This window comes from Loxodonta africana, chromosome 7 (assembly GCF_030014295.1).
Source record: "Loxodonta africana isolate mLoxAfr1 chromosome 7, mLoxAfr1.hap2, whole genome shotgun sequence".
Classification (NCBI taxonomy): domain Eukaryota; kingdom Metazoa; phylum Chordata; class Mammalia; order Proboscidea; family Elephantidae; genus Loxodonta; species Loxodonta africana.
The window spans coordinates 71,370,293-71,396,721 of NC_087348.1; the positions used below are offsets into that span (position 1 = coordinate 71,370,293).

The 26,429-nt window shown below is 34.6% G+C and overlaps 1 protein-coding gene across 2 annotated transcripts in view; it reads right to left on the bottom strand.

Annotated features, from left to right (window-relative positions):
• Window positions 1–26,429, bottom strand: part of USP47 (ubiquitin specific peptidase 47) — a 148,872-nt gene that overhangs the window by 43,945 nt on the left and 78,498 nt on the right. For both annotated transcript variants that reach the window (XM_010592234.3, XM_064288426.1), the window contains 6 exons: window positions 25,488–25,633; window positions 24,708–24,787; window positions 22,532–22,681; window positions 5,439–5,534; window positions 5,206–5,358; window positions 3,256–3,423 (listed from right to left, as the gene is read on the bottom strand). In XM_010592234.3, the coding sequence (XP_010590536.2) occupies window positions 3,256–3,423; window positions 5,206–5,358; window positions 5,439–5,534; window positions 22,532–22,681; window positions 24,708–24,787; window positions 25,488–25,633 (793 nt within the window). The remainder of the gene's footprint in view (window positions 1–3,255; window positions 3,424–5,205; window positions 5,359–5,438; window positions 5,535–22,531; window positions 22,682–24,707; window positions 24,788–25,487; window positions 25,634–26,429) is intronic.

The following is a 26,429-nucleotide window of genomic DNA, read 5'->3' on the forward strand; positions in this document are numbered from 1 at the left end:
AGGGAAATTTACACCATTGAATGTATGTATTAGAAAAGAAGACCTAAAATCAATAGTCTAAGCTTCCAACCTAGAAAATTAGAAAAAGAAGAGCAAATTAAATCAAGGTAAGCAGAAGAAAAGAAATAATAAAAATTAGAACAGAAATGTATGAAATTGAAAACAAGGGAATTAAAAGAGAAAAATCAATGAAATCAAAAGCTAGTTCTTTGAAAATATCAATAAAATTGATAAACCTCTAGTCAGGCTAACTGAGAAAATAAGAGAGAAGACACATATTACTGATATTAGGAAAGAAAAAGGAGCCATCACTATTGATGTCATGGACATTAAAAGGAATAATAAAGGAATACTATGAACAATTCTAGAAGCCCTGGTGGTATAGCGGTTAAAGTGCTCGGCTGCTAACCAAAAGGTCAGTGGTTCAAATCCACTAGCCGCCACGGGAGAAAGATGGGGCAGTCTGCTTCCATAGTAACTTACAGCCTTGGAAACCTTATGGGACTGTCTATCCTGTCCTACTGGATCTCTATGAGTTGAAACTGACTTGACAGCAGGTTTCCTTTTTTTGGCTTTATGAACAACTCTGTGCCCACAAATTTGATTATCTTAGATAAAATGGACCAATTTTCAAAAGATACAGAGTATTAAAACTCACACAGGAGAAACAGACAACCTGAATAGCTCTATATCTATTAAAGAAAATGAATTAATGATTGATAACCTTGCAAAAATGGAAGCACAGGCCCAGATGGTTTCACCAATGAATTCTACCAAACATTTAAGGAAGAAATAATACCAACTCCTATAATCTCCCAGAAAACATAAGCAGAGGGAGCACTTCCTAACTAATGAGGATAACCCATTGCTGCCGAGTCCATTTCGACTCAGAGACCCTATAGAACAGAAGTAGAACTGCCCCATGGGGTTTTCAAGGAAAGCCTGGTGGTTTTGGAACTGCCACACTTTTGGTTAGCAGCCATAGCTCTTAACCACTATGCCACCAGGGTTTCCAAATGAGGATAGCATTATCCTAACACCAAAACCATATTAAAGACATTTCAAGAAAGAAAAATTACAGACCAGCATCTCTTATGAACATAGATGCAAACACCCTCAGCAAAATATTTGCATATAAAATTCAACAATGTATAAAAAGAATTATACACAAGAATCAAGTAGGATTTATTCCAGGTATGCCCGGCTGGTTCAACATTTAAAAATCAATTTAGGTAATCCATCATATCAACAGACTACAGAAGAAAAATTACCTGGCTATTATCAACTGATGCAGAAAAGGAATTTGACAAAATCTAACACCCATTCATGATAAAAAAAAATTTCCAGCAAACTAGGAATACAGGGGAACCTCAACTTGATAAAACCAAAAAACCAAACCCACTGCCATCGAGTCGATTCTGACTCATAGCAACCCTATAGAAGAGAGTAGAACTGCCTCATAGAGTTTCCAAGGAGCACCTGGCAGATTTGAACTGCTGACCTCTTGGTTAGCAGCCACAGCACTTAACCACTATGCCACCAGGGTTTCCCCTCAACTTGATAAACATCTACAAAACTTGATAAACTTCTCAATTGATAACAACTGCAAAAAACCTACAGCTAACATTATGCTTAATGGTGAGAGACTGACCACTTTCCTTCTAAAATCAGGAACAAGGCAAGGATGTTCTTGCTTACTACTCCTATTCGACATCATACTGGAAGTTCTAGCTAGTGAAATACAACAACAAGAAGAAAGAAAGGTATACAGCTTGGAAAGAAAGAAATAAAACTAACATTATTTGCAAATAACATGACTGTCTCTGTAGAAACACAAAAAAAAAAAAAAAAAAATTTTTTTTTTTTTTTTTCTCTGTAGCAACACAGGCACAGCGCTGGATTTGGCCCACCAGCCATAGTTTTGTCAATCCCTGCTCAAGTGCTATGTTCTTTATAAGTTATAATGTACCCACTATGTTACTCATTACATAGCAATTCCTGTTCATCTATCTGCCCTGAAAAAGATAACTTTAAAATATAAGTGTAAGGGTCATGATAGTGAGAATAATGGTAATGGTCTAAAAAGTTTGTTAAGTATAACTCTATTATTAAATCTTGCCTAAAAATCACTATATTTAACATGACTCTGCTCTACTGATCAGTCTTTAGGTTATTTATTATTCCTACCATGCTCATGACATTCTAGCTATAGCTCACCCCTAAATAAAGCTGAATATATGACTGTGAAAGAAATGGTTTGATAAAACATTAAAATCATAGACACAAAGACAAAAAAAAAAAGATACTATCCCAGAGATAATCTAGTCTTGTGGCTTTCAAATTATGATCCACGGAACTATGTTTTTTTTTTTTTTTTTTTACGTACCTTAACGGCTGTCACAGGGAAGGGGAGGGAAACTGAGGACTTTGGCCTTACCCTACCTCAAAAAGATTACTTCTAAACCCCTGAAACTATTGCCCTGAGGTGATTTTTAAACCTTAAACCAAAAATATTCCCTGAAGTCTTCTTAAACCAATCAATAATTTAGCTTAACTAGTAAAAAAAATGTCTGCCTTAAGCATTACACTCTCTTCAGATCAAACTGACAACAGCAACCTGAAAGATTAGATAGGAACATTAGGGTGCAGTGAATTTATGTTAATGGAGGAAGAACGACTCAGAAAACGAGGGTGACAAAACTACACAACTCGAAAAATGTAATCAATGTCACTAAATGGTACATGTAGAAACTGCTGAATTGGTGTGCGTTTTGCTGTATATAGTCTCAACAACAACAAAATAAATAAAATTATATATATATAAAAATGATTACTTCTATTGTTAACAGTTTTATAAAGGGTTCCACGGCCAGTGCTTTCATTGTTCTATATGTGAAAACTCAGATGTGATATGAGATTTTGAGACTTGCTGCGATGTTAAAGGCAGAGGTTTCTTGACTTAGAATCTTGGTTGCCTGACTACCAAGGCAGCCTTTCCACAGTACCACCCACCCTGCTCACACCGTTACAGTTCAGCCTCCTAGAAATTAAGGTTTCCACTAGTAAGCAGGAGTCTTTCCTAAAGTTTATTATGGTCATATACATATAAAAAAAGTCATAAAAGTCTTAACTTAAAAAAAAATTAAGCTTCTTTAACTTCATAGTATTAGTCACAACAGCTATAACAATCATATAGCAAATTAGAGATTACTTTATTCTCTCCTTCAACTAAAAAACACCAAGAAAAAATAGTACCTTTTCAAGTCCAGGTTTTGAAATCTTCTCATTTCCACTATTACTTTCAAGGCAGATTCCTTCATCAACACCATCGTCATTAGAGAAGTCATTGCTCATCTGATCACTGTGACAACTGCCTTCATTTTCTGCTCCGCTGTCAGTGCAACTTTCAGTCTGGGGAGATTTCTTAATAAAACATAATTATCTTAAAATTATAAGCCAAATAAAGATAAAATATATTCAACAAAACTTTTTGTTTGCTAACTTTTCTACATAATTTTAAGAAATTCTTATTAATAAAAATATTTATTTTACTTTAAGTCAATTTATATTTTCTCTTGAAAAAAAAATCAGTGTACTTGAAAGGCATTTCTGCATATTCTTGAAATTCTAACACAACAATTAGTGATCTGGACTTTTATTAAAATTCCATTTACGTTTACAGCTGCAAAGTGACAATATACAATTACCATCTCTTTGACTAAAATCCATAAAAGCAGAGAATCTGAGCTCCAATATGAGCTTCTTTTGTCCTCAAATCCACAAAAAATATCATCTATTTTCTAGAAAAAAAAAAAAAGTTCAATCCAGTCTATCACTGTGCTAGGTATTGTACATAATTAGAAAGAAAAATAAGACGTATCTATCCTCTAGAATTTTATACTTTAATGTGGAGAGGTGGAAATGTAAAAATAGTAAGTCATATTTTTTCCACGCTTTTATGGTTTTTAAATCACTTCCATGCAAATTTAATTTGAAGAATTCCGCTTCATAGATATCCCCAAACAACCTTCTCCTATTGTTTTTAACATTTTATATATATATATCTGAAACTGTTTTTATTTCAATAGTTTCAGAATGCTTCTCTAAGATGAAGGGGCTTAATACGTGTAAATTGTTGCTTAAAAATCTTAAATCAACCCAACAATGTGTAACAAGTACCAACTTTTTGCCAAGAACTATGTCACTGTACAGAATGTGTCTAAGACACAGTCTTCATCTCTAGACAAAATTTTGTTCAAGGAAAAATAGAGGTGAAAATCAACTTTAGATCGCTACATGAATTTCAAAGAGATAATTCCTGAAAATTTCTTCAACTAAGCCAGAACATCCTGCCTTCTCCCAAGAACTAAGCATAGAACTTCCTAAAAAGTACTGCCAAACTTTATATATGGGTTTTCTCCCCTTGGGAAAGATTTCTCTTTATAAGAAACACATCAGCGACATACAGAGGAGTGATCTGACACTGATCTCGTCTAAGACTCCTCCGAGGATTACGCCTCCTTCGAAAGCTCGTTATAATCTGGGAAGATTTTGTAACTTAAGCGTAAGTATTTGATATATTATTTCAAATTATATCTTTCAAAATGTCACGTAGTCATAGCTACCATTCAATGAACGTTTACTTTAGGAGGCACTCTCTTCTTAGAGAAGCTATAAAAAGCAAGTATTATCCTTACTATATAAACAAAGAAACTGAGGCTCAGAAAGGTTACATGAATTATCTAAAATCAAGAAGCTAGTAAGTAGCAAGACAAGGTTTTGAATCCACATCTAGGTAGGCCCAAAACATGTGCGCTTCCATTCCACAATGCTCCTTAGTACATAAGTATTAAATAAAACTTGATAGATGATTAAAATTATTTTTGAGCTCCTGGGAAAAAGGCATTTTTATATTTATAGTACTTAGTTCCAATCAGAAAAAATACTTTATAGTAATTTTGAGAACAAAGATTTATCACTTTGTAACAACTATACTAAATGGTTATAGATAGTCTCCATAATGAAATCACAACTGTTTCCAAAAGAACAGAGCAGGACATGACAGATCTTTTACTGAATAAGGCTAGCTTCTAGCAAAACGAGAGCCTGATGCTAGTGTCAAATTACCCCACACAGCTCTTTTAAAAACACGACTAAAATGGATTAATGCAAAATTTAACATAACAAAATATAATAAATATTTACCTCATCTTCAACATCAATAAATGTACTCATATCTAGCTCCTCAGGAAAAGTCATCCGATCATTCAGTTTAATCCTGTGCATAGTTGTATAATCAAAATCAAACCTTTTCAACTGTAAAGTCAGCAGATAAGGAAAATGCAAAAACCGAAGGCCCTAAATAAAAAAAGAAAGACCCTATGTAACACTGAATATTAGCACAGAAAATTAAGTGTTAATTTCTATATAGCATCTACCTTTCGTGCATCACACTTCTTCTTACAACGTTCACAAAAATACTGATTCGGACCGTCCAGGATCTCTGGCTGAATAAATGCATGTAATGCTTCTTCCTAGTCAGGAAAAAAAAGTATTTTATAATTACATAAAAGTATTATAATAGCAATGACAAAGTCCTAAATCTAAAAACAGTGCAATTACCTGAGTATTTGTAAGTAGAATGGCTAGAAAACATAGGAAATCAAAAGGCACCAAGGGGGGAAACAAAAACAGCAAAATATTATCACTACAAAAACTGAGCAAAAAATTATTCTTTTATTTCATTCTGCATGAGATCTACCTTTACAAAGTATTATTTCAAAACAGTTATGTTTCTGCAAATCACCATCATTTCTACTTAATTTTTACAGTTAACTTTGGACTGTAGTGTTTGGCTACATAATTTAACAAAAATAGTTTCTAGATTAAAAAGTAATTCCATCCTTCTGAGAAAAGCAGTTACAGGTACCATGTTAATCTTAAGAAAAAGAGAAGGAGGTATTTTTAAACTGTGCAATAAATAACACTGACATCTGGAGAATACATACTATTCACACATTTAATAATCTAACGATTACCCCAATCACAAAATTTAAGGTTAATAATCCACCACCACACTTGTTCATAAAGACTAAAAAATACTAGGCAAACTTCACTGCATGTCAGATACTGCCCCATTTGAAAACGGATGAGAGCTCCTGGATTGTTCACCTATTAAGACCATATGGTTCTCATTCTTCCATACAGCCTTAAGACAGAAGCAAGAAACTCAATATGCATATTGTTAAAGAATCAAGTGGACATAAAATACACTTTTATTTTAATGTTTAATCACTGGCTTTTCACTAAGATAAGTGTTAGTTAATACAACATATAAGATTGGATGCACAATCTCAAATTTCATCTGCTGTCGTCATTTTTCTTCACACATGGTCTAAGCAGATAGTACATATAAAGAAAAAGAAATGGAATCATTAAGACATAGAGAATATCTTCAGATATTTTTCTTCTGATACAGAACAAGTTGTTCCTCAAAAGATAAAGTTTGATGTGGCCAAATGGACTTAGTTGCAAAATAGCTAGCGAAGCTTATAAAATTGTTGCTGTTAGGTGCCATCAAGTTGGTTCTGACTCATAGGGATCATATGTACAATAGAATGAAACACTGCCCAGTCCTGCGCCACCCTCATAATCGCTGCTACGTTTGAGCCCACTGGTGCAGCCACTGTATCAATTCATCTCATTGAGGGGCTCCCTCTCTTTCGCTGACTCTTTACTTTACTAAGCATGATGTCCTTCTCCAAGGACTGGTCCCTCCTGATAATATGCCCAAACTATATGAGATAGTCTCGCCATCCTTGCTTCTAAGGAGCATTTTGGCTGTACTTCGTCTGTTTTAGTCATCTAGTGCTGCTATAACAGAGATACCACAAGTGGATGGCTTTAACACAGAGAAGTTTATTTCCTCACAGTAAAGTAGGCTAAAAGTCCAAATTCAGGGAGTCAGCTCCAGGGAGAAGCTTTCTCTCTGTCGGCCTTCTCCTCAATCTTCCCCTGCACTAGGAGCTTCTCCTTGCAGGGACTTCAGGTCCAAAGGACATGCTCTGCTCCTGGCACTGCTTTCTTGGTGGTATGAGGGACCCCTCCCTCTGCTCTTCTCTCTTTTGTATCTCAAGAGATTGCCTCAAGACACAATCCAATCTTGTAGGAGTCCTGCCTCACTAACACAACTGCCACCCATCCTCCGTCATTAACATCACAGAGGCAGGATTTACAACATATAGAAAAATCACACAATACCAGGAATCATGACCCACCCAAACTGACACACACGTTGGGGCAGGGGGCACATAATTCAATCCATATCTTCCCAGACAGATCTGTTCATTCTCTGGCAATCCATGGTATATTCAATATTCTTTGCCAACACCGTAATTCAAAGGCATTGATTCTTCTTCAGTCCTCTTTCACTGTCCAGCTTTCACATGCATATGAAGCTACTAAAACTAGCATGTCTTGGGTGAGGTGCACCTTAGTCCTCAAAGTGACATCTTTGCTTTTGAACACCTGTGAACACCTGAAGGAAGTCTTTTGCAGCAGATTTGCCGAATGGAATATGTCATTTGATTTCTTGACTTCTGCTTCCATGGGCGTTGATTGTGGATCCAAGTAACATGAAATCCTTGACAACTTTAATCTTTTCTCCATTACCATGATGTTGCTTATTGGTCCAGTTGTGAGGATTTCTGTTTTCTTTATGTTGAGGTGTAATCCATACTGAAGGCTGTAGTCCTTGATCTTCATCAGTGTTTCAAGTCTTCTTCACTTTGAACAAGGAAGGCTGTGTTCTCTGCATATGGAAGGTTGTTAAGGGACTTCCTCCAATCCTTATGCTGTGCTCTTCTTCAAATAGTCTGGCTTCTTGGATTATTTGCGCAGCATACAGACTGAAGAAGTGCAGTGAAAAGATACAAGCCAGGCGCACACCTTTCCTGATTTTAAATCACACAGTATCCTCTTGTTCTGTGTGAACAACTGCCTCTTGGTTTATGTACAAGTTTTGCATGAGCACAATAACTGTTTTGGAATTCCCATTCTTCACAATGTTATTCATAATCTGTTATGATCCACATATTGTTTGATACAGTACACTTTGGAACAAGATAAAAAATATGAAAAGATATTAAAATATCTTCTAAATTCAACTCCCTCTCTATTTTGTTCTCAGGACACAGGAAGCACTAAGGGGGATAAGGACCAAACAGCTGGGCTTCGTCTATTCCACACGACCAAGCATTTTACTGAAGTTCAGAGGAAAAGACACGTAGAAAATATTTTAACTCTAAAGCACATTTCAACAATGAAAAACAGCAAATTCTGTAAAAACACAACAGAGAAAAAAATTTAGAAGTCAGGTCTAGGCCTGACATCAAATTAGTTACCGAAAAAACCAAACCTATTGCTTTCGAGTTGATTCCAACTCATAGCAACTTTTTAAGACAGAGCAGAACTGCCCCATAGGTTTTCCAAGGTGCAGATGGTAGATTCAAACTGCCAAGCTTTTAGTTAGTGGCTTAACACTTAATACTGTGCCACCAGGGCTCTTCAAATTAGTTAGGCTTTATGAATACTGGTAATTTGTATTGGTAAAACACTAAATACACATATATTTTAAGAAAATATGGCGGGAGACAGAAATTTATGTAATTTAAATTCCATTTTAAATTTATTTATAAGGTGTGTGTGTGTTAGCCTCAGCTTATAGTTTACAACCAGTGCTTTTTATTTAAATAATATAAAACAGAAAAAGCTTGCAAGAACTTAGAGAACTGCCACAAAAAACCTTTACTCAGATTCACCAACTCTTTTAACACTTCGCTTTACAATCCTCTCTTCTTTACACACACACGCGATGCATTTTTTCTGAACCATTTGAGAATAGGTTCACACATTATACTTTACCTCTTAATACTTCCATGTGATTTTTTAAGATTAAGTATAATCTTACATAAACAGTATAGCTATCAAACTCAGGAAATCTTTATATTGATAAAGGTTTTGTCACTCCATATTCCAATTCTGTTGATTATCTTAAAAATGCCCGTTATAGCACTTCTTCCCCTCTAGTACAGAATCCAATCCAGGATCACAGACTGCATTTGGCTGTCTGCCTCTTTAGATTCCTTCACTCTGGAGCAATTCCTCAGCCTTTCTTTTATGACACTGATTTTTTTTTTTTTTTAATAGAAGCCAATTACTTTATAGAATGTTCCTCATGATTAGATTCAGGTTATGCACTCCTTGCCAGGCGTAAGTAATGACATGTCCTTCTAAAGGTATCACAGTTGTAGGCAATAACGTATCTAACTTTTCACTGGTGATATTAACTTTAATTACCTGGTCAAGGTGTTGTCCAGTTTCTTTACAGTTTTTATCTTCCCCTTGCAAATAAGCAATCTATAAGAAGACACCTGGGGACCATGCAAAAATCCTGATACCTACCAAGCTTTCCACCCTAGATTTAGCATTCACTAATGAAGTCCCCCCCCCCTTTTTTTGTTAATGAGGTCCCCAGAGTCCCTGGATGGTGCAAATGGTTAACATGCTCAACTGCTAAACAAAAGGTTGGAGGTTCAAGTCTACCCAGAGGCTCCTTGGACAAAAGGCCTGGTGATCAATTTCTGAAAAATTAACTGCTGAAAACCCTACAGAGCACAGTTCTACTCTGACATGCGTGAGGTCTCCACGAGTTGGAATTGACTTGACAGCAACTGGTTTTAGTGGATTCCTGCCTAAACAAAATTTTAACATATTTGTTTCATGAGCCCACCTCAGAATATTTTTCTTTTAATAGGTAAGTTGTCAACGCACATTTATCAATAGAAGTCATATTTAGTCTGTCATTATTTTGTGTTATAATTACTCTGTGTATTACATAATAGTTACCATATTTTAGTGCAAATAATGCATGCCTTATATGTTTGCCAACTGTTTCTTCCGCCCCTGAGTTTCTGAAACTACCATGCATGGGGAGGGTGCCGTGAGTAAACAAAAGTGGAAGGAGCACGTTATTTGCTTAAAGTAATGGTGCTATTTCCTCTGTGCGGTGTGTCTTCACTGTTTTTAAAATTTTCTTTTGGTATTTAGGAAAATCAGTAATTTCATTCTCGTAGTTGCTTTCGCATTTCAACTTGTTAGCGCAGTTAAACCCCTTTATTCTTACTTAATCTTTTGGTGTCTGGTCTGCCAGTCTTAAAGGGTATCCTCTGTCTCCCATCTATTATCTATACAACAATCAATGATCTTATTCTACCTTCTCTTTCTCCCAATTTTTAAAAGTTGTAATCTTTGTACTTTGTCTAACAGTTAAAATTCATACTATTCTACCCATGTGCTCACCCTTGTTTTACTTTTCCTGCTTTTAAGACTGTCTCCTTCACTTCGACTTTTAGCGTTTTGACTATGTGTCTGTTTGTGGGTCTCACTGTATTTAACTTAGTTGGAGTTCGTTGAGTTTCCTGGATGTATAGGTTATTGTTTTTCAATATATTTGGGGAGTTTTCAGCCATTATTTCTAAAAAGCTTTTCTTCTCCGTTCTCTCCTTCTGATACCCTAATTATGCATAAATTTTTACATTTAATGTCCCACACTTCTCTGAGACTCTGTTCATTTTTCTTCATTCTTTTTTCTCTGTTCTTTGGCTTGTATTATCTCTATCAGTCTACTTTCAAATTTGCTAATTCTTCCTTCTGCTAATTTAAATCTACTGTTGGTGCCCCCTTAGTGAATTTTTAATACTAGCTATTGTACTTTTTAGTTCCAGGATTTCCATTTGGTTCTTTTTAAAAATTTCTCTTTCTTGATATTCTCTATTTGATGCAACACTGTCATCATACTTGCCTTTACTTCTTCAAGCTTTACTTTAGATCTGTGAACATACTTATAATAGCCAGTTTGAAATTTTTTTCTGTTAGATTCGCTACCAGGTCACTCTCACAGGCGGTTTTTTTTGCCTGTTTGCTTCCCCAGTATATGGGTCATACTTTTCTCTTTCTTTGTATGCCTTGTAATTTTTTGTTGGAAACTGTACATTTTAGAAAATATAGCAACTCTGGGTACTGGTCACCCAAACCCCCGAGGCTTGTTATTGTTATCTGCTTGTTTCTTTGTTTAGTGACTGGCTGGATAATTTTAGTGAGTCTCTTCCTTAGTGTTAAATCTCTGATTTTTCATCTCAGGTAGGCACAACTTTGGATATGCCCACAGTCAACTTAGACTGACAGTGGTACTGGTAGGGCTCTCTTCTGCTCCTTCTCTGACCACACTCAGCTGTGAAACTACACTAATTGCCAGCCAACTGCTCTACTGCTTACAACAATTCCCTTGGGCATATATTCCTCTAAGAACTATTAAGGCCCAGAAACCAATTAAAGTTGTATTAATAGGTACTATGACTTCTTAATTCTAGCTTCTTAACAAGCTGTCAGCAGGATAATTATGAATAATTATAAATGAGATTACTTATAAAAACTGGCTTCAATTCATCCAATCAACAAATCGATGATACAAATGGTGGGATAATGTGGTTATATGGTTATATATGTATTTATCTGCATTCAATGTGATAGACAACTAAAATTCAGGCCAAACTATATATTTTAAGTATTAAAAAAGGTTATGGGCCATAAAAATGGAACAAAATATTATAAACTTTGTATTATTAACACCGCAATCTTTCCTCTTGGGTATGTTACATTATTCATGTATCATGTTTCTAAAGTACCTCTGGGTTGAATATGATTGTTTTTTATTATTCCAAACCAAGGATAAGGGTTTTATTTTCTAGAGAGAGAAGAAAACCAAAGATGCAAAGAAGCAGCTAGTCTACAGAACTAATAGTCTACACAAACAATGGCCTCACCCACCTTGAGACCAGAAGAACTAGACGGTGCCCTGCTACTACTACCAACCGTTCCAACCAGCGACTCAACAGACAGTCCCAGATAAGACAGGAGAAAAATGTAGAACAAAAGCCAAATTCCTAAAAATAAGGGCACACTCACTGTACCAGTAGAGAGTAGGTGAACCCCCAATATTACAGCCCTGGGATATTCTTTAAACTTGAACTCAAACCACTTCCAGAGGTCACTTTTCAGCCAAATGACAGACTGGCCCATAAAATAAATAATATCGCTCATGAGTCCTGTGCTCTTCTAAATAATCATCTAAATAAAACCCAACAGTAAACATCTTCCCTAGATCAAAGATGAGAAGGGATGGGGGACAGGGAAGCTAGATTAAAGGAAACAGGACAACCACAATGGAAATAATGAGAATGCTGATATACTGTGAAAAATATAACCAACATCACTGAAGAACTGGTGTAGAAATTGTTAAATGAGACCTAATTTTCTGTGTAAACTTTCATCAAAAAACACAATAAAATTTATATTATTTAAAAGTTGTATTTTCTAGAGATTTACTCCCCCTCAAAAATTATTCAAAATGTAATTTTGCAAGTTTTTTTTCAAACTCTAATTTTCAGGGTTCAGAAGTATTATATCCTTCATCCTCCAAATTAAAAATGAGTTAAAATTCAGCAGCTCCTCAAAAAGTCAAAAACAGAATTACCATATAATCCAGTAATTTCACTCCTAGTTATATACCCAAAAGAGCTGAAAACAGGTACTCAAATGAATACATGTGCATTTTCATAGCAGCACTATTCACAATAGCAAAAAGGTAGGAAAGGTGTAAATACTCATCAATGGATATAGTATATACATACAATGGCATATTAGTCATAAAAGGGAAGGAAGTACTGACATATACTACAATGTGGATAAGCCTCAAAATCATGCTAAATGAAAGAAGTCAGACACAAAAGGTAACATATTGTATGATTACATTTGTATGAAATATCCAGAACAGGTAAATCCATAGAGACAGAATCCAGATTGGTGGTTGCCGAGGCTGGGAGAAGGGGGAAATGGGGAACCGCTACTTAATGGGCATAGGGTTTCCTTTTCGATGATGAAAATATTTTGGAGCTAGACAGAGGCGGTGGTTACACAACACTGTGAATGTGCTAAATGTCGCTGGACTGTTCACTGTAAAACGGTTAATTTTATGTTACATGATTTTCACCCCATTAAAAAAAAAGAATGATTAACTGAATTTTATATATAATGCAGATAATCTAGGTATAGTACAATCAAAAGATATAGTCAAGGAATGGTCTTGCCTATAAAGCCTCTCTCATATATATATGTATATACACATATTTAATCTATGGGTGTAACATGATTTTTTTTTTCTTAATCCATCATTCAACAACTGCTTTATTTTTAACTGAGGAACATGGTATTTAAAATATTTTTCAGATTGCCAGGCCTTTCTTCCGAGGCATCTCTGGGTGGATTCAAACTACCAATCCTTCAGTTCACAGCCCAGTGATTAACCACTTGCACCACCCAGCGACTTCTAGTATGTCTTACATTTATTTAAATCTTCCTTGCAGAGTTTTGTAGTTTTCAGCATATAAGTCCAGTGCATGTTTTGTTGTATTTACATCTAAATATTTCTTTTTGTGTGTTTCATGACTGTTAAGTGGTATATTTTTAGTTTCTGTTTCCACATGTTCATTGCCAAGACTCAGAAATATAACTGATTTTTGTATGTTAATCTTGTATCCTGCTACCTTGCTGAACTCACCTATTAGTTCTAGGAGTTTCTGTCTGTTTTGCAGATGTTTTGAGATTTTCTACATAATCATGTAATCTAAAATTAGGGAAAATTTTATTTCTTCCTTTCCAATCACTATGCCTTTTATTTCCTTTTCTTACTGTGTTGGATAGGACTTTCAGAACTATGTTGAATAACAGTGGTGAGAGCAGACATTTTGGTCTCGACAATCTTGACATCCTAGGGAGAAAGTATTTAATTTTTCACCATGAAATATGATGTTAGCTGTAGGCTTTTTTTTTTTTTAAATACAGACATTATTTACCACGTCAAGAAAATTTCTATCTATTCTTAGTTTTCTGAGAGTTTTTATCGTTAAGTGGGTCCTGAATTTTGTCAAATGCTTTTTCTGAATCAATTGACATGATAATGCACTTTTTCTTCTTTAAACCCACTGCCTTCGAGTGGGTTTCTTCTTTAGTCTGCTGATAAGGTAGATTACACAGAATGACTGTTGAATACTGAATCAGCCTTGCATCCCTGAAATGAATCTTACTTGGTCATGGTGTGTAACAATTTTTATATATTGCTTAATTCCATCTGCTAATACTGTGTTAAGAATTTCTTTGTTTATATTCATGAGAGAGATTAGTCATAGTTTTCTTTTTATTTTCGTATTCTTTTTGCCTGGTCTAGTATCAGAGTAGGAATACCTTCATAAAATAATTTGGAAAAGTTCTCTCTTCTACTTTTTGAAACAGATTGTGTAGAACTGGTTAATGTATTTTTGCATGAATAACATGGGCCTTCCACGTTTTTTTGCTAATCACTCCTTCCCGCCCCCGCAAGGTATTTTCCTAAGTGTGCTATGTTAATTTATTTATTTATTTTTACAACAATGTGGGAAAAAAAAAATTGAATTAGTGGCACTTAGGAAAATACCTCACGGGGAGGGAGTAGTTGGCAAAGAAACATAGGAGGAGTGCATTATATGTGTAAAAACATGGTAATTCCTCTCAAAATGTTTGGTAGAAGTCTCTAAGAAAATCACTTGGACCAGAATATTTTCTTTTTGGGAAATTTTTCATTATTAACACATTTACCTTTGCAGTGTTAGGATTTTTCAAATTACCTAATTCATATTGGGAAAATTATATTCATTTATGCTTTTCAAGGAACTGGTCCTTTTCATCTAAGCTGTCAAATTTATGTGTACAAAGCTGTTCACTGTATTCTCGTCTTTTGGTATCTGCAAGGCATGTAGTATCCCACTTCATATGATATTGATAACGTGTGTTTTTTTTGTCAGCCTTGCTACAGGTTTGTTTTATTGATATTTTCAAAGAATCAGCTGTTTTAGTGATTTTTTTCCCTACTGCTTTTGTTTTCAATTTCACTGACTTCTGCTCTTTTATTGTGTCCTCCCTTCTACTTGCTTTGGGTTTATTTTGTTCTTTTTTTAGAATAGGTGGGAACTTAGGTTATTGATCTGAATCTTTTCCTCTTTTTTAATGTAAGCATTTAGTGCTAGAAGTTTCTCCTCCCCACACTGTTTTAGCTGTGCCTCATTTTGATATTTTCATTCAATTTTTTGTTTTAATTTCTCCCTCGAGACTTACTCTTTGGTGCATGGATTATTTAGAAGTGGGTCATTTATTTTCCATGCATTTGGAGATTTTCCTATTACCTTTCTGTTACTGATTTCTAATTTGATTCCATTGGGGTTGGTGAACACATTCTATGATTTTAATTCTTTTATATTTGTTGAGATTTTATGGTTTAAGATATGACCTATCTTGATATATGCTCCATGGACATTTGAAAAGAATATATATTCTACTGTTGTTCAGTAGACTGTTTTATAAATGTTGATTAGATCCCATTAGTTAATGGTGTTGTTTGCTTATTTCCTGGGTAGTTGTTCTATCAATTGTTAAGAATGTTGAAGTTTTCAACTATAATTTGGATTTGTCTATTTTTCCTTTCACTTCTCTAAGTTTTTGCTTATATATTTTGTAGCTGTTATCCGGAGTATACACATTTAGGATTACTAGGTTGTCTTGGTGGACTGACCATTTTATTACTATAGAGCATATTTCTTTGTTACTGGTAATTTTCTTTGCCCTAAAGTCTACTTTATCTGATATTAAAATAACCATGTCTGATTTCTTTTGATTAATGTTTGCGTGGTATATAATTTTTCATCTGTTAACTTTCAACCTGCCTATATCAATACATTTGGAGTTTCTTGTAATAACATACAGTTGGATTCTTTTTAAAAATCTTTTATGCTGATCTGTTTTTTAATGAGCATATTTACGGCATTTACATTAATGTAATTATTGATACGACAGGGCTTAAGTCTACTATTTTGTTTACCTGTTCTCTTTTTCCTGCCTTCCTGTGGCCTACCTGGACATTATTTTGTATTTCATTTTGATTTCTCTGGCATTTTTACATGTACCTCTTTTTTAGTGCTTGCTTTAAGTATTACATTACATACACATAACTCATGATTCTACTGTTGTGGTTACGTGCTGTCAAGTCAGTTCCAACTCATAGCGACCCTACGGGACAGAGTAGAACTGCCCCCATAGGGTTTCCAAGGAGCAACTGGTGGATTTGAATTGCCAACCTTCTGGTTAGCAGCTGAGCTCCTAACCACTGTGCCATTTACTACTTAAGTGAAGTACAGAAACCTTACCTCTCTTTACATCTTTTTATCCTTACCCATTTATAATAAAATTTTCTTAAATATTTCCTCTGCATAATTTCAGAACCATATTAGTCAGGGTTATAATTTTGATTCAACCATCAAACATAGTTTAGAAAACATGAGGGAAGAAGGAAAACCTATTGTATTTACCCATATCGATTTCCTTTTTCCTTCCTGATATTTCAAGAGGCCTTGCTTTTATCATTTCCTTCTGTTTAGAGAAGTTACTTTAACCATTTTTTTAGGGTGCATCTGCTGGGGACATATTATATTGGTTTTCCTTCATCTGAGAATGTCTTGATTTCCCCTTCATGCCTGAAGAATATTTTCACTGGGTATAGAACTCTGGGTTGAGAGTTCTTTGAGCACTTGAAAAAGTGTTGTGCCACTTCGTTCTGGTCCCCATAGTTTCTGATGAGAAATCCACTGACAAGAAATCCTTGTGTTTTTCCCCTATAAGTAAAATGTCTTTTTTCTCTTGCTGCTTTTTAAGATATTTTCATTGTTTTTACTTTCCAGAAGTTTGACTATAATTAGACTCATAGAGTTCTCTGGGTTTATCCTGTTCGGGGTTTGTTCAGCTTCTTGTGCCTTTTACCAATTTGGGGAAGTACTCAGCCATTATTTAAGCATTTTTTCCAGCCCTGCCCTCTTTATCCTCTCCTAGTAGGACACCGATGGCATAAATGTCAGATTTTTTGTTATAATCCTATAGGCCCTTGAGAGCATTTTTTTCCTCCTATTTTCTCCCTGCTATTTAGATTACTGGGTTATCTTGAAGTTACCTGAGTCTCTTCCTCTATCTCCTCCATTCTGTTGAGCCTCTCCACTGAATTTATTACTTTGACTACCGTACTCTTCAGTTTTAAAATTTCTATGTGGTTCTTCTTTACAGGTGATATTTCTTTGCTGAGCCTTTCTATGTTTTCATTTTTTTCAAGTGGGTTTGGAATTGTTCACTGAAGTATTTTTATGATGGCTACTTTAAAATGTTTGTCAGATAATTCTAACATCTCATCATTTCAACGTCTGTGTCTGCCTCATTACTAATCACTTTGTGGCCTCCACTGACACCATGGTGGGAAAGGAGCTAGCCTCATTACTAATGGGAGGTAGTGAAAACCCAGGCTCTCTACTGGGTCTCCTCTGACAGCATTCTAATGAGGAGAGGAAGGGGTACCTTGGTTACTCCTGGGTGCCTTCCCGTGTGGGTCTCCACTAACAGTAAACCAGAGTGGGGAGGTTCATTACTTCCTGGGAAAGATGAAAGTCCCAACTCCCCTTTTCTGAAACCACCCCAATGGGGAGGTTGCACTGCCTCATTATGACCTCACCAAAATTTAAGTCTAGGCTCCCCACCTGGCCTTTGCTGGTGTGGTTTGCAGTGGGAGCACAATTTTGTTCTTTCTGTTTTGTTTTCTGTGGTGTTTGGCTGAATCAGAGTGATTATTTTCTAAACATTTTCTGAATTGCTATGCTGCCCCTTTCCTGGTCCTTTGACTAGAGAGAAAACGCTTTTGAAAAGGCTTTTTCAGTCTGTGCCCACTGCCGTTTCTTGGTTGCTGGCTTCTTCAGCTCAAGTTTGGGATATATTAGGCAAAAAGAAAACCCAGAGAACTCACCACTGTGTCATTTCTTGGGTCCCGAGGTCCCTAGTCTGTATGCCTTCTTCTCTCCACCTTTCAAAGTCTTCTAATGTTTATTTTATATATAATGTTCAGGGTTTTCAGTTGTTTTAGCAGAAGGAATAAGCAATGTACATCTACGTCATCTTCCTGGAAGCAAAAGTCCCCACTTTTTAAACTGGTTCCCACTATAACCAACCACATAAATTCTTGGAAAAATAACGGTGCAGTCCCTAGGACAGGTTTTTCTTTTTGTGGTGCTTACCTGTATGGACAAATCTGGACTACTTATCCAACCAAAAGAACTATGTAGCTGAGCCAGTCACATATGAATGCCCAAATCATCATTAAATCATTGTAAGATTTATGATATAATCCTACACTAAACATATAAGTATCTTTTGGATTTCATAAATACTTACTAATTTAACAATACTCTACTCAAAATTTTAAAACAATCATTAAACTGTATTTGCTTAGGGAACAAAAGTCTTCCTTTTGTGCAATCTGCTCTTTCCAAAGGTACTATATGGAACCATTCAAGCAAACCCAATTTCAGACTTTTGAGCAACACATTATATCATGATAAGAAGATTTTTAAATCTAGTATCTAGTAACAGAATAAAACTATTCCAATAAAAAATGGCCTAGAACAATCCCTGCCACAGATTAAGTACCTAATAAATCTTTTGCACCACAAGTGATACCCATAAAATGTCTGAAATTTTACTGTTAAATAGAAAAACACTTTAATTTCTTTGGTTAATGTTAAACATATAAGATTGTCATTTTTACTTAGGAAATGTTTTCATAATTAGCAAAAATTATATTTCTATGTATTACTTGAATGTGTTTAGGATTACAACCTCATAATAATATATTCTCAGATGTGCTTGGCAATAAGCAGAATCAAGGTTACACTGATTATGAAATTCAGAGACACTGGTTTTATACGTATAGGTCTAATCGGTGAACAAAGAATGTTATAAAAACCTAAAAAATCATTAAGAATGAAAGTTCTTTTTAAAAGACTAATACAAGAATTCTTCAGCTGATAATTTTCCAGAATAACAAAATAAAGTTAACCAACAGGAAATTATAATACATGATTTAGTATTCTCACTCTCTATCAATATCCCAAGGATATAAACATTAATTTGACAAAGCAGGATGTTTCTTAAATCACCTTAGTCTAATGAAGAACTTCCCAAAATGTGTCCCTCAGAATCCTAATATCCCTTGAGACATTAACAAATGTCCCACAGAAAAAGAAAACTGCAGGAAAAACACAGTTAAACAAATTTATCTACTACAGCAACCCTCAGGGCATTTAAAAAATATACATAGGCACTGTGAGCCTCCCAAAGAGGGTTACAGTTACAAACTTGCCCAAATTTACTGAATCAAAGAAGACTACCTCACAACATCTATTAAGTCCTTTTGTGAGTAAAATAAAATGGCAGAAGAACGCTTAAATACTGATTCCCTACTTGTTCTGGTAAAATGAAGACTAGAAATTTCAATAAAAATCATAGCTATAATAATTAAAAAATAATTTAATGCAGAAAATATTATGATAAAAAGCCTCTTTTAAAAAATTATGACACTCCTTGCACTCATTATAAAAATAATTTGCTATCTATCATGTTGAAAAAAGACCATAAAAATTATTATAGATTTTATAGTAGTAAGTTAGGTAAGTGGTAATTCCATTTATATTTTAATCTTAAATATTATTCCCAAGTTAATTTATCTGACCGTGGAGCTAAAACAACTTCAGAAATTGGATGTTTCAGATAAAAGCTAAAAACAAACAAACAAAAACTTCAATATTTAACCTCACACTTAATTGTCTGAGAGTAAACATTTTTTAAACATCTGGTTAACCATGCTTTATACACATATCCATATTGTGGCTTACTGAACAGAACATGTAACAAACAGAACATATAGCCATTAGGTTGTGCATGTGTTTGCATGTATATATATTAAAAACAAACAAACAAAAAAAACCAAACAAACCCACTGCTGTCGAGTCGATTCTGATTCACAGTGACTCTATCGGAAAGAGAAGAAATGCCCCATACGGTTTCCAAAGCTGTAAATCTTTATGGAAGCAGACTGCCACATCTTTCTCCCATCGAGTGGCTGGTGGGTTTGAACCACTGACATTTTGGTTAGCAGCCAAGTGCTGTAACCAGTTTGCCACCAGGACTCTACCAAACTCTACTAATAAAGGCAGAAAAATAAGTTTAAAAATAAGATTTCAATTCAAATTAAGGCCAAAGGTCATGTATATTCTGAGTGAGAGATTTTTATAATGCTTTTTTAAACTATATTTTTCAATTCACATTTATAGTAAAGTATTTTTAAAACACAGAGCATTAGCAAAATACACAATGGCAAGCAGTGATATAAACCTAATTTTACATGCTGTGTGATGATTTCTGTGGCCTAAGAAACGTAGAGTTACAGGTTTTTAATTCATAAAATAATGGAAATCACTTACCTCCAACTAAAGTTCTCTGAAGGCAGTATCCTCCTTAGAACCCCTATCTTGGGTAGTTTCACCTGCTGTAATTTTCCTCAGGAGATTCCAGCAAAGTCTAAGAAGTTTTAAGTTCCCTTCCACAAGTCCTATTAGTGCATGTGTGTTATAAACCTGCTCATATACTGCTTCATAGCTGTAATTTCCGATTCCCATCGAACCACCACCACCACTATCCGTGGATTGATGGAGGATACTACCTTTGGAGAATTCTACTTAGGAATGTGACTTTTTTCACTACTCCAAAAGTGTCCTCCATATTGTTCCACTGCCGATTATCTATAACGTACTTAAGGGAATGGTGGCAAATCAGCAGGTGAATAAGTAATGACATAAAGATTTAGCTAAGCAATTAGAGTTGCCAAATACGCAAACAGAAGATGCCAACATGGCAAGGGAAATAAAATAAGCTTCCTCAACACTCGATTAATATGCAAAAAAAAGCTGAACTGAAAGTACATGTGAAAAATCTTTCATGAACAATACCGTTTAATAGGTAAGGTAGAAAAAGTAGTCTACATCACTTGGGACTACCAAATTTTTCCCTAGTGTATTTTGCTGAAGAAAGTCCTATTTAAAAATTAGTTAGAAAATAAGTTATTGAAATACAAATGTTAATAATTTATTGAATAATTTTCAGTATATTATTTCTAGCTCAAATTGCTCCAATAAATTAATAAAACTAAATTAGCTACTCAAACCAAGGTCCATTTAATATGCCTAGGATGCTTAGTTTATAAAGGGTACTATCCAGTATTTAACAAATTTTTTTTCAAACATATTCAGAAAAACAGACTATGTGTAAACAGTAGTGGAGGGAAGGAGGCTTCATCGTTCACTATTCAAACCAAAAAAATCCGCTGCCATCTAGTAGATTCCAACTCACAGCAACCCTATAGGACAAAACCAAAGGGTTTCCAACGAACTATGGTTAGCAGCCATAGCTCTTAACTACTGCGCCATCAGGGCGCCTTCACTATTCAGGAAAGGTGTTTTACTTAGATGATTGCTTTGGATTCCCCTGACTGGTTCCACAATAATCTGCTCATTTCTTGTAGCCACATAAAAATATGAGAAAAAACCAATTGGATGCAATCATTCTAGAGTCCAGAAGAGTAAACCATACTTGTGGCACATTTCTTAGAGGATAAAGTATGGAATAGCTTAAAAACACTGATTTTAGCAAAAACTCACCAGTAGCTTGATAACAGCATAAATAAAACCCAAAACAACATGATGAAATTCTACTTTCTTTAGACGTCTTTCTTATTTAGCTCTGTTCTCCTGGCACATAATAGGCTCAAATGCATACTTTTAACTACTGTAATTTTAAATATCAGCCTAACTCCTCCCATGACTCTCCTTTTGAATATGGTAAAATATGCATAAAAAACGCAGTAAGAAAATTATCAAAAAACAATTAAGAGATGCTTGACAAGAAGAGGAATGAGATGGTCTTAGATAATCCCCCAATTAGATACTCAGTATATAATCTGATTATATATAATTTTGATTCTTCAAATTATCTGTGCTTATACAATGTGTGGTTTTAAACTAAATATTGAGAAGACGGATGCCCCTTTGAAAAATGTGGCCTTATCATAAAAATCAGAGATTATTTTTCTAATTTTAAAAGTATATGGACCAAAACAATCCCCCCAAAAATAAAATGTACTTTCCAGTACAAAAAATGGTCACATAAAAAGCATTTACAGATTGTTTAGAGATTTAAAAAATCTGATAATCATCCATCAGAAAGACAAAAAATACGGAGCCATGAGGCAGTACATTTGCATTCATTTTTCCTCTTATACATGCACTATTAGGACTCACTGAAGGGTCAAAAATCTTCTGGATCTTGCTAGTTTAAATGCAGGAATGACTAACAACCCAAGAAGGCGTATCTAGGATGATACTTACCTTAAAATAGATTATACCACTGTGCTATTATGTATTCTGTGTAGGGATACACAAGCAGTCAGCTGAAAGGTACACACCACACTAGCAAATGCTTGGCTGGACCCGTAAGGTCGGATGACCAATGGAATATCAAGATATGTGTCGATTCTCCAGCCCTCATAACCACACTCCAGACATCTCACGTAGTCCTTCAACTTGCCTTGATACAGTTCATTTATAAGATCAGCCTAAAAGTAAGAATATTTACAGTTTAAAAACATTTTAAAATATGTGAAAACACAACTCATGTCTTTTAGAATGGATTTCAAAAGAATATTAATTTTTACTGTTAAAGCTTTAGAAAGCCTTAATATTAGACTTATCTAAAATTCTATAGAAAAAAAATTAAGGCTTGACAAAAATTAATTTTTAAAAAATCAGTAAAATTAGATTAATACTGATTTAAGAGTCGATGTGCAAAAATTAACTATTATTCTCATACCTCTAAAAATATGAACTATTAAAATAGATTTTGAAGAAAACCAGTCACCAATTTACTATGCTCTTATACCACATATTAATTTTTCAATAGGACACAATACATCCTACCTACTGCTTTAGACAAGTTGATAATTATAATCTAAATAACTATCTGTCTAGCTTTACACATGCATATTGCCATTTTCACAACTATATATTCAGATTTATAAAATAATATCCTTCAAGGTTCAAATAAAACTTTTTAACTTTCAGTAACATACATAACTCAATTTTAAGGAGAAATAGAAAACTATAATTTTTTTTAAATGTATGGAAATTCAAAAAATATTCTAAAATCTGTCTCCCTCAAAATGTCCTCACTAACGAATGGATCTCGTACCTAGTCCCCAAACTTAGCCAACCTGCACTCTTCTGGCTCATAAGAAGGCAGGTAATTCTCTAAGTAAGGACCCTCCATGTGAATGTCTTGCCTCAAGATTCTTATATCAAAACTTGGGAACTCAGTAGGTATGCCCCAGCTGATCTTAATGGACGTGTTGACCCACAGAGGGATTTAACAAAGAAGGGCAACTTCAGACCTATGAAGAAGAAACAGCCCCTAATACCATCTGTAGAAAGTTAGTACAGTCTCATAAGACTACGTAGAAAAAGGAAATCACTAGATGAACTTAAAAATTTTTTTCAATATAAGGGAAATTAAATTTCAGTTTACCTCCTTCATTAATTTACATTTTTTTTTAATGGCTAGGACTTATAAGCTTTCAAACTATGATCCACCTTCTCTATTCTGAAACTATTTATTTAATAAAGTCTTCTTTCTTCCTTTACCTGCCCTGGTCATATGCGATTATGTCTTCTGTACTCGGGGGGGCATTTCGAAGTGGTTCAAACCAGTGTTTTCCAAACATTTTTTTACAGCAACCCACAAAAAACAATTTACATCATAATCCAGTATCTATAACAAAAGTTTCGTGAAACACTACTTACCCTTACTTATGTGATGCTCTCTTATTCTTTTCTATTCCATAACTTTTTTTTTTAAGTACTGGTACTGGCCCATTGAACTGATTTCAAAACCATGAATGGATCACAATCTACAATTTGAAAGACTCTGATCCAAGTCATCACAATAGTTCCCGTCAGGCAGCACACCTGCCAAGCTGGCTTCCATGCTCTTCCTCTTTTATCCCCATACTCTTCCATCACAACACCCCAGATAATCCCTCCCCTGTACTGTGCCCCATCTGGTTCAGCCTTGTGCCTCATGTCCCCACCTCTAACTTGCTCTTCCTTCTACTGGATAAGAAGAATAGGGTCAAATTAAGGAGGATTCTAAGTATCAAGAGCATAGGACTGACTATCCTTCCTTGGTCAAATGAGAGAAATGCCTGACGAAAAGACATTATAATGTGTTACAGATTATAACACAAACAATTTATTAGCAAATATCTAAAAGCCACTCCCCCAAAAACAACCCAGACTCTGAATTATATAGTTTTTAGAGCTAAGAGAGACATTCCAGGTCATACAGCCAAATTTCCTCACGTGAAAGGTGAGGAAATTGCAGTGTAGGGTGGATTGCTGAGGATCTTTACGACCCAGGTAATGGCTAAGTGAGAACCGAGTACTTCCAATTCCCCATTCAGTACTCTAACCACCAGGCTAATGTCCAACTTTTAAAACATTCCAATAAAATAAAAGTCACTTTAAGGCAATGAATGATTATTTGCAAACAGTAATAGTCCTCCCCTCACCTTCAGAGATGTCAATTACCTGTTCTGTTTGTTTCCATTTCTGTTCCAAAGCATCGAACATGACTCTGCACAGTTCTTGAACATCATGCTGCTGCCAAGCTATTTTAAGATAAAATTTAGTTAAAAACTGCAATAAATATAAAAACCAAACCCAGTGCCGTCGTGTTGATTCTGGCTCATAGCGACCCTACAGGACAGAGTAGAACTACCCCATAGAGTTTCCAAGGAGTGTCTGGCGGATTCGAACTGCCAACCCTTTGGTTAGCAGCCATAGCACTTAACCACCACGCCACCAGGGTTTCCAAGCAATAAATACAGTATAATAAAAATTAAATTGTTATTTAAAATAAATGGGCTGAAACATTGCAAAGTCTACACAAAATAATTCTAAATGTAAAAATAAAACAAAACATGCATTACAACCATGAGAAGGCAATCACAAGGAAAAGAATCAAGAAATTTCAGCATTTTATAAATTGCATATGTTTTATGGTGCTATGATTATCTGTTACTTTTATTATTTTTCACTGTAAAGAAATATGTCATGAAAAATCTAAGACAAAAAATTTAGTTCAAATACCTAACAAAAACAGGGTATGCCCAAACTTATAAGAATAGTTCAACTGATCAAAAATTTACCCCTTAGAGCTTAAATTTTTAAAAATAATTTACTTTTAAATCCCAGCAAAAAGCAATGAAAGGTATAAGTCAGTGCAGCTGTTAACATGTGTTATGTATTATAATACTGACTGACAGAATCTTTGAATATTAGAAATACTTATTACATGAGAATTAGTACCCTCACTACTATCCCATCCAAAGCTCCTTGTAACATCTGTGGTTTCAATTGCTCTTTTTTTGCTGGTTTGTAACAAAACAAAAAGCCTTTGAAGTTGGTATGGGATACTTGTCACTGGATCTTCTTCAGATTCTTCAAATTCCCACCTGTTAAAATAAAATTTGCAAAAATTACTCATAGAAAAAAAAATTATTTTTATTCTTTAAAGCATAATTAATATGAAAATCATAATAATGTAAGGTCTTAACTCTGGTGGCTATACAGAGTTTTTATATTAACTGAAGCTTTTAATATCTAGTGAAATACTAGTCTTTCTCTAATTCTTAATTCAGAAGAAATTTTAACTTTATAAAGAAAAGGCTTAAAATGGCAACAATTCTCAGAATGAAAGACAAAGCTCATTTAAAAGTAATCATTGAATCTGAATCTGACTAAGACTCTTGTTCTAATTATTAATTCACAAAAAATACAGGGAATAGAAGAGTAATTTATTAAATGACACTATGAGCATGTAACAAAAACATCAAAACCCAAGATGTGGAAAACTACAGAATAAATAACATTACTTTTCAACATATATATTCTATGTATAATGAATAAATTGCAAAGGCGAAAAATACAGAAGGAGACTAAAATAGATTAAAACAGTCTTATCAACCAACTGCAATATATGGATCTTGATTGGATTCGGATTTGAACAAATTGTTCGTTAAAAAAAGAAGAAGAAATATGAAAATCTTAGTACTGATCTAAAATGATATTTGCAGACAATATAATGTTGGGATTACGCTTCTTGCAAATAACTTGGGTGGGAGTTACAGATAAAAAAAGACTGATCACGAGTTCATAACATTCAAAGCTGAGTAATGGGTACAGAGGGATTCACAACAGTATTTCTATATTTTTAATGTTGGAACTTTTCCATAATAAATGGTTTTAAAA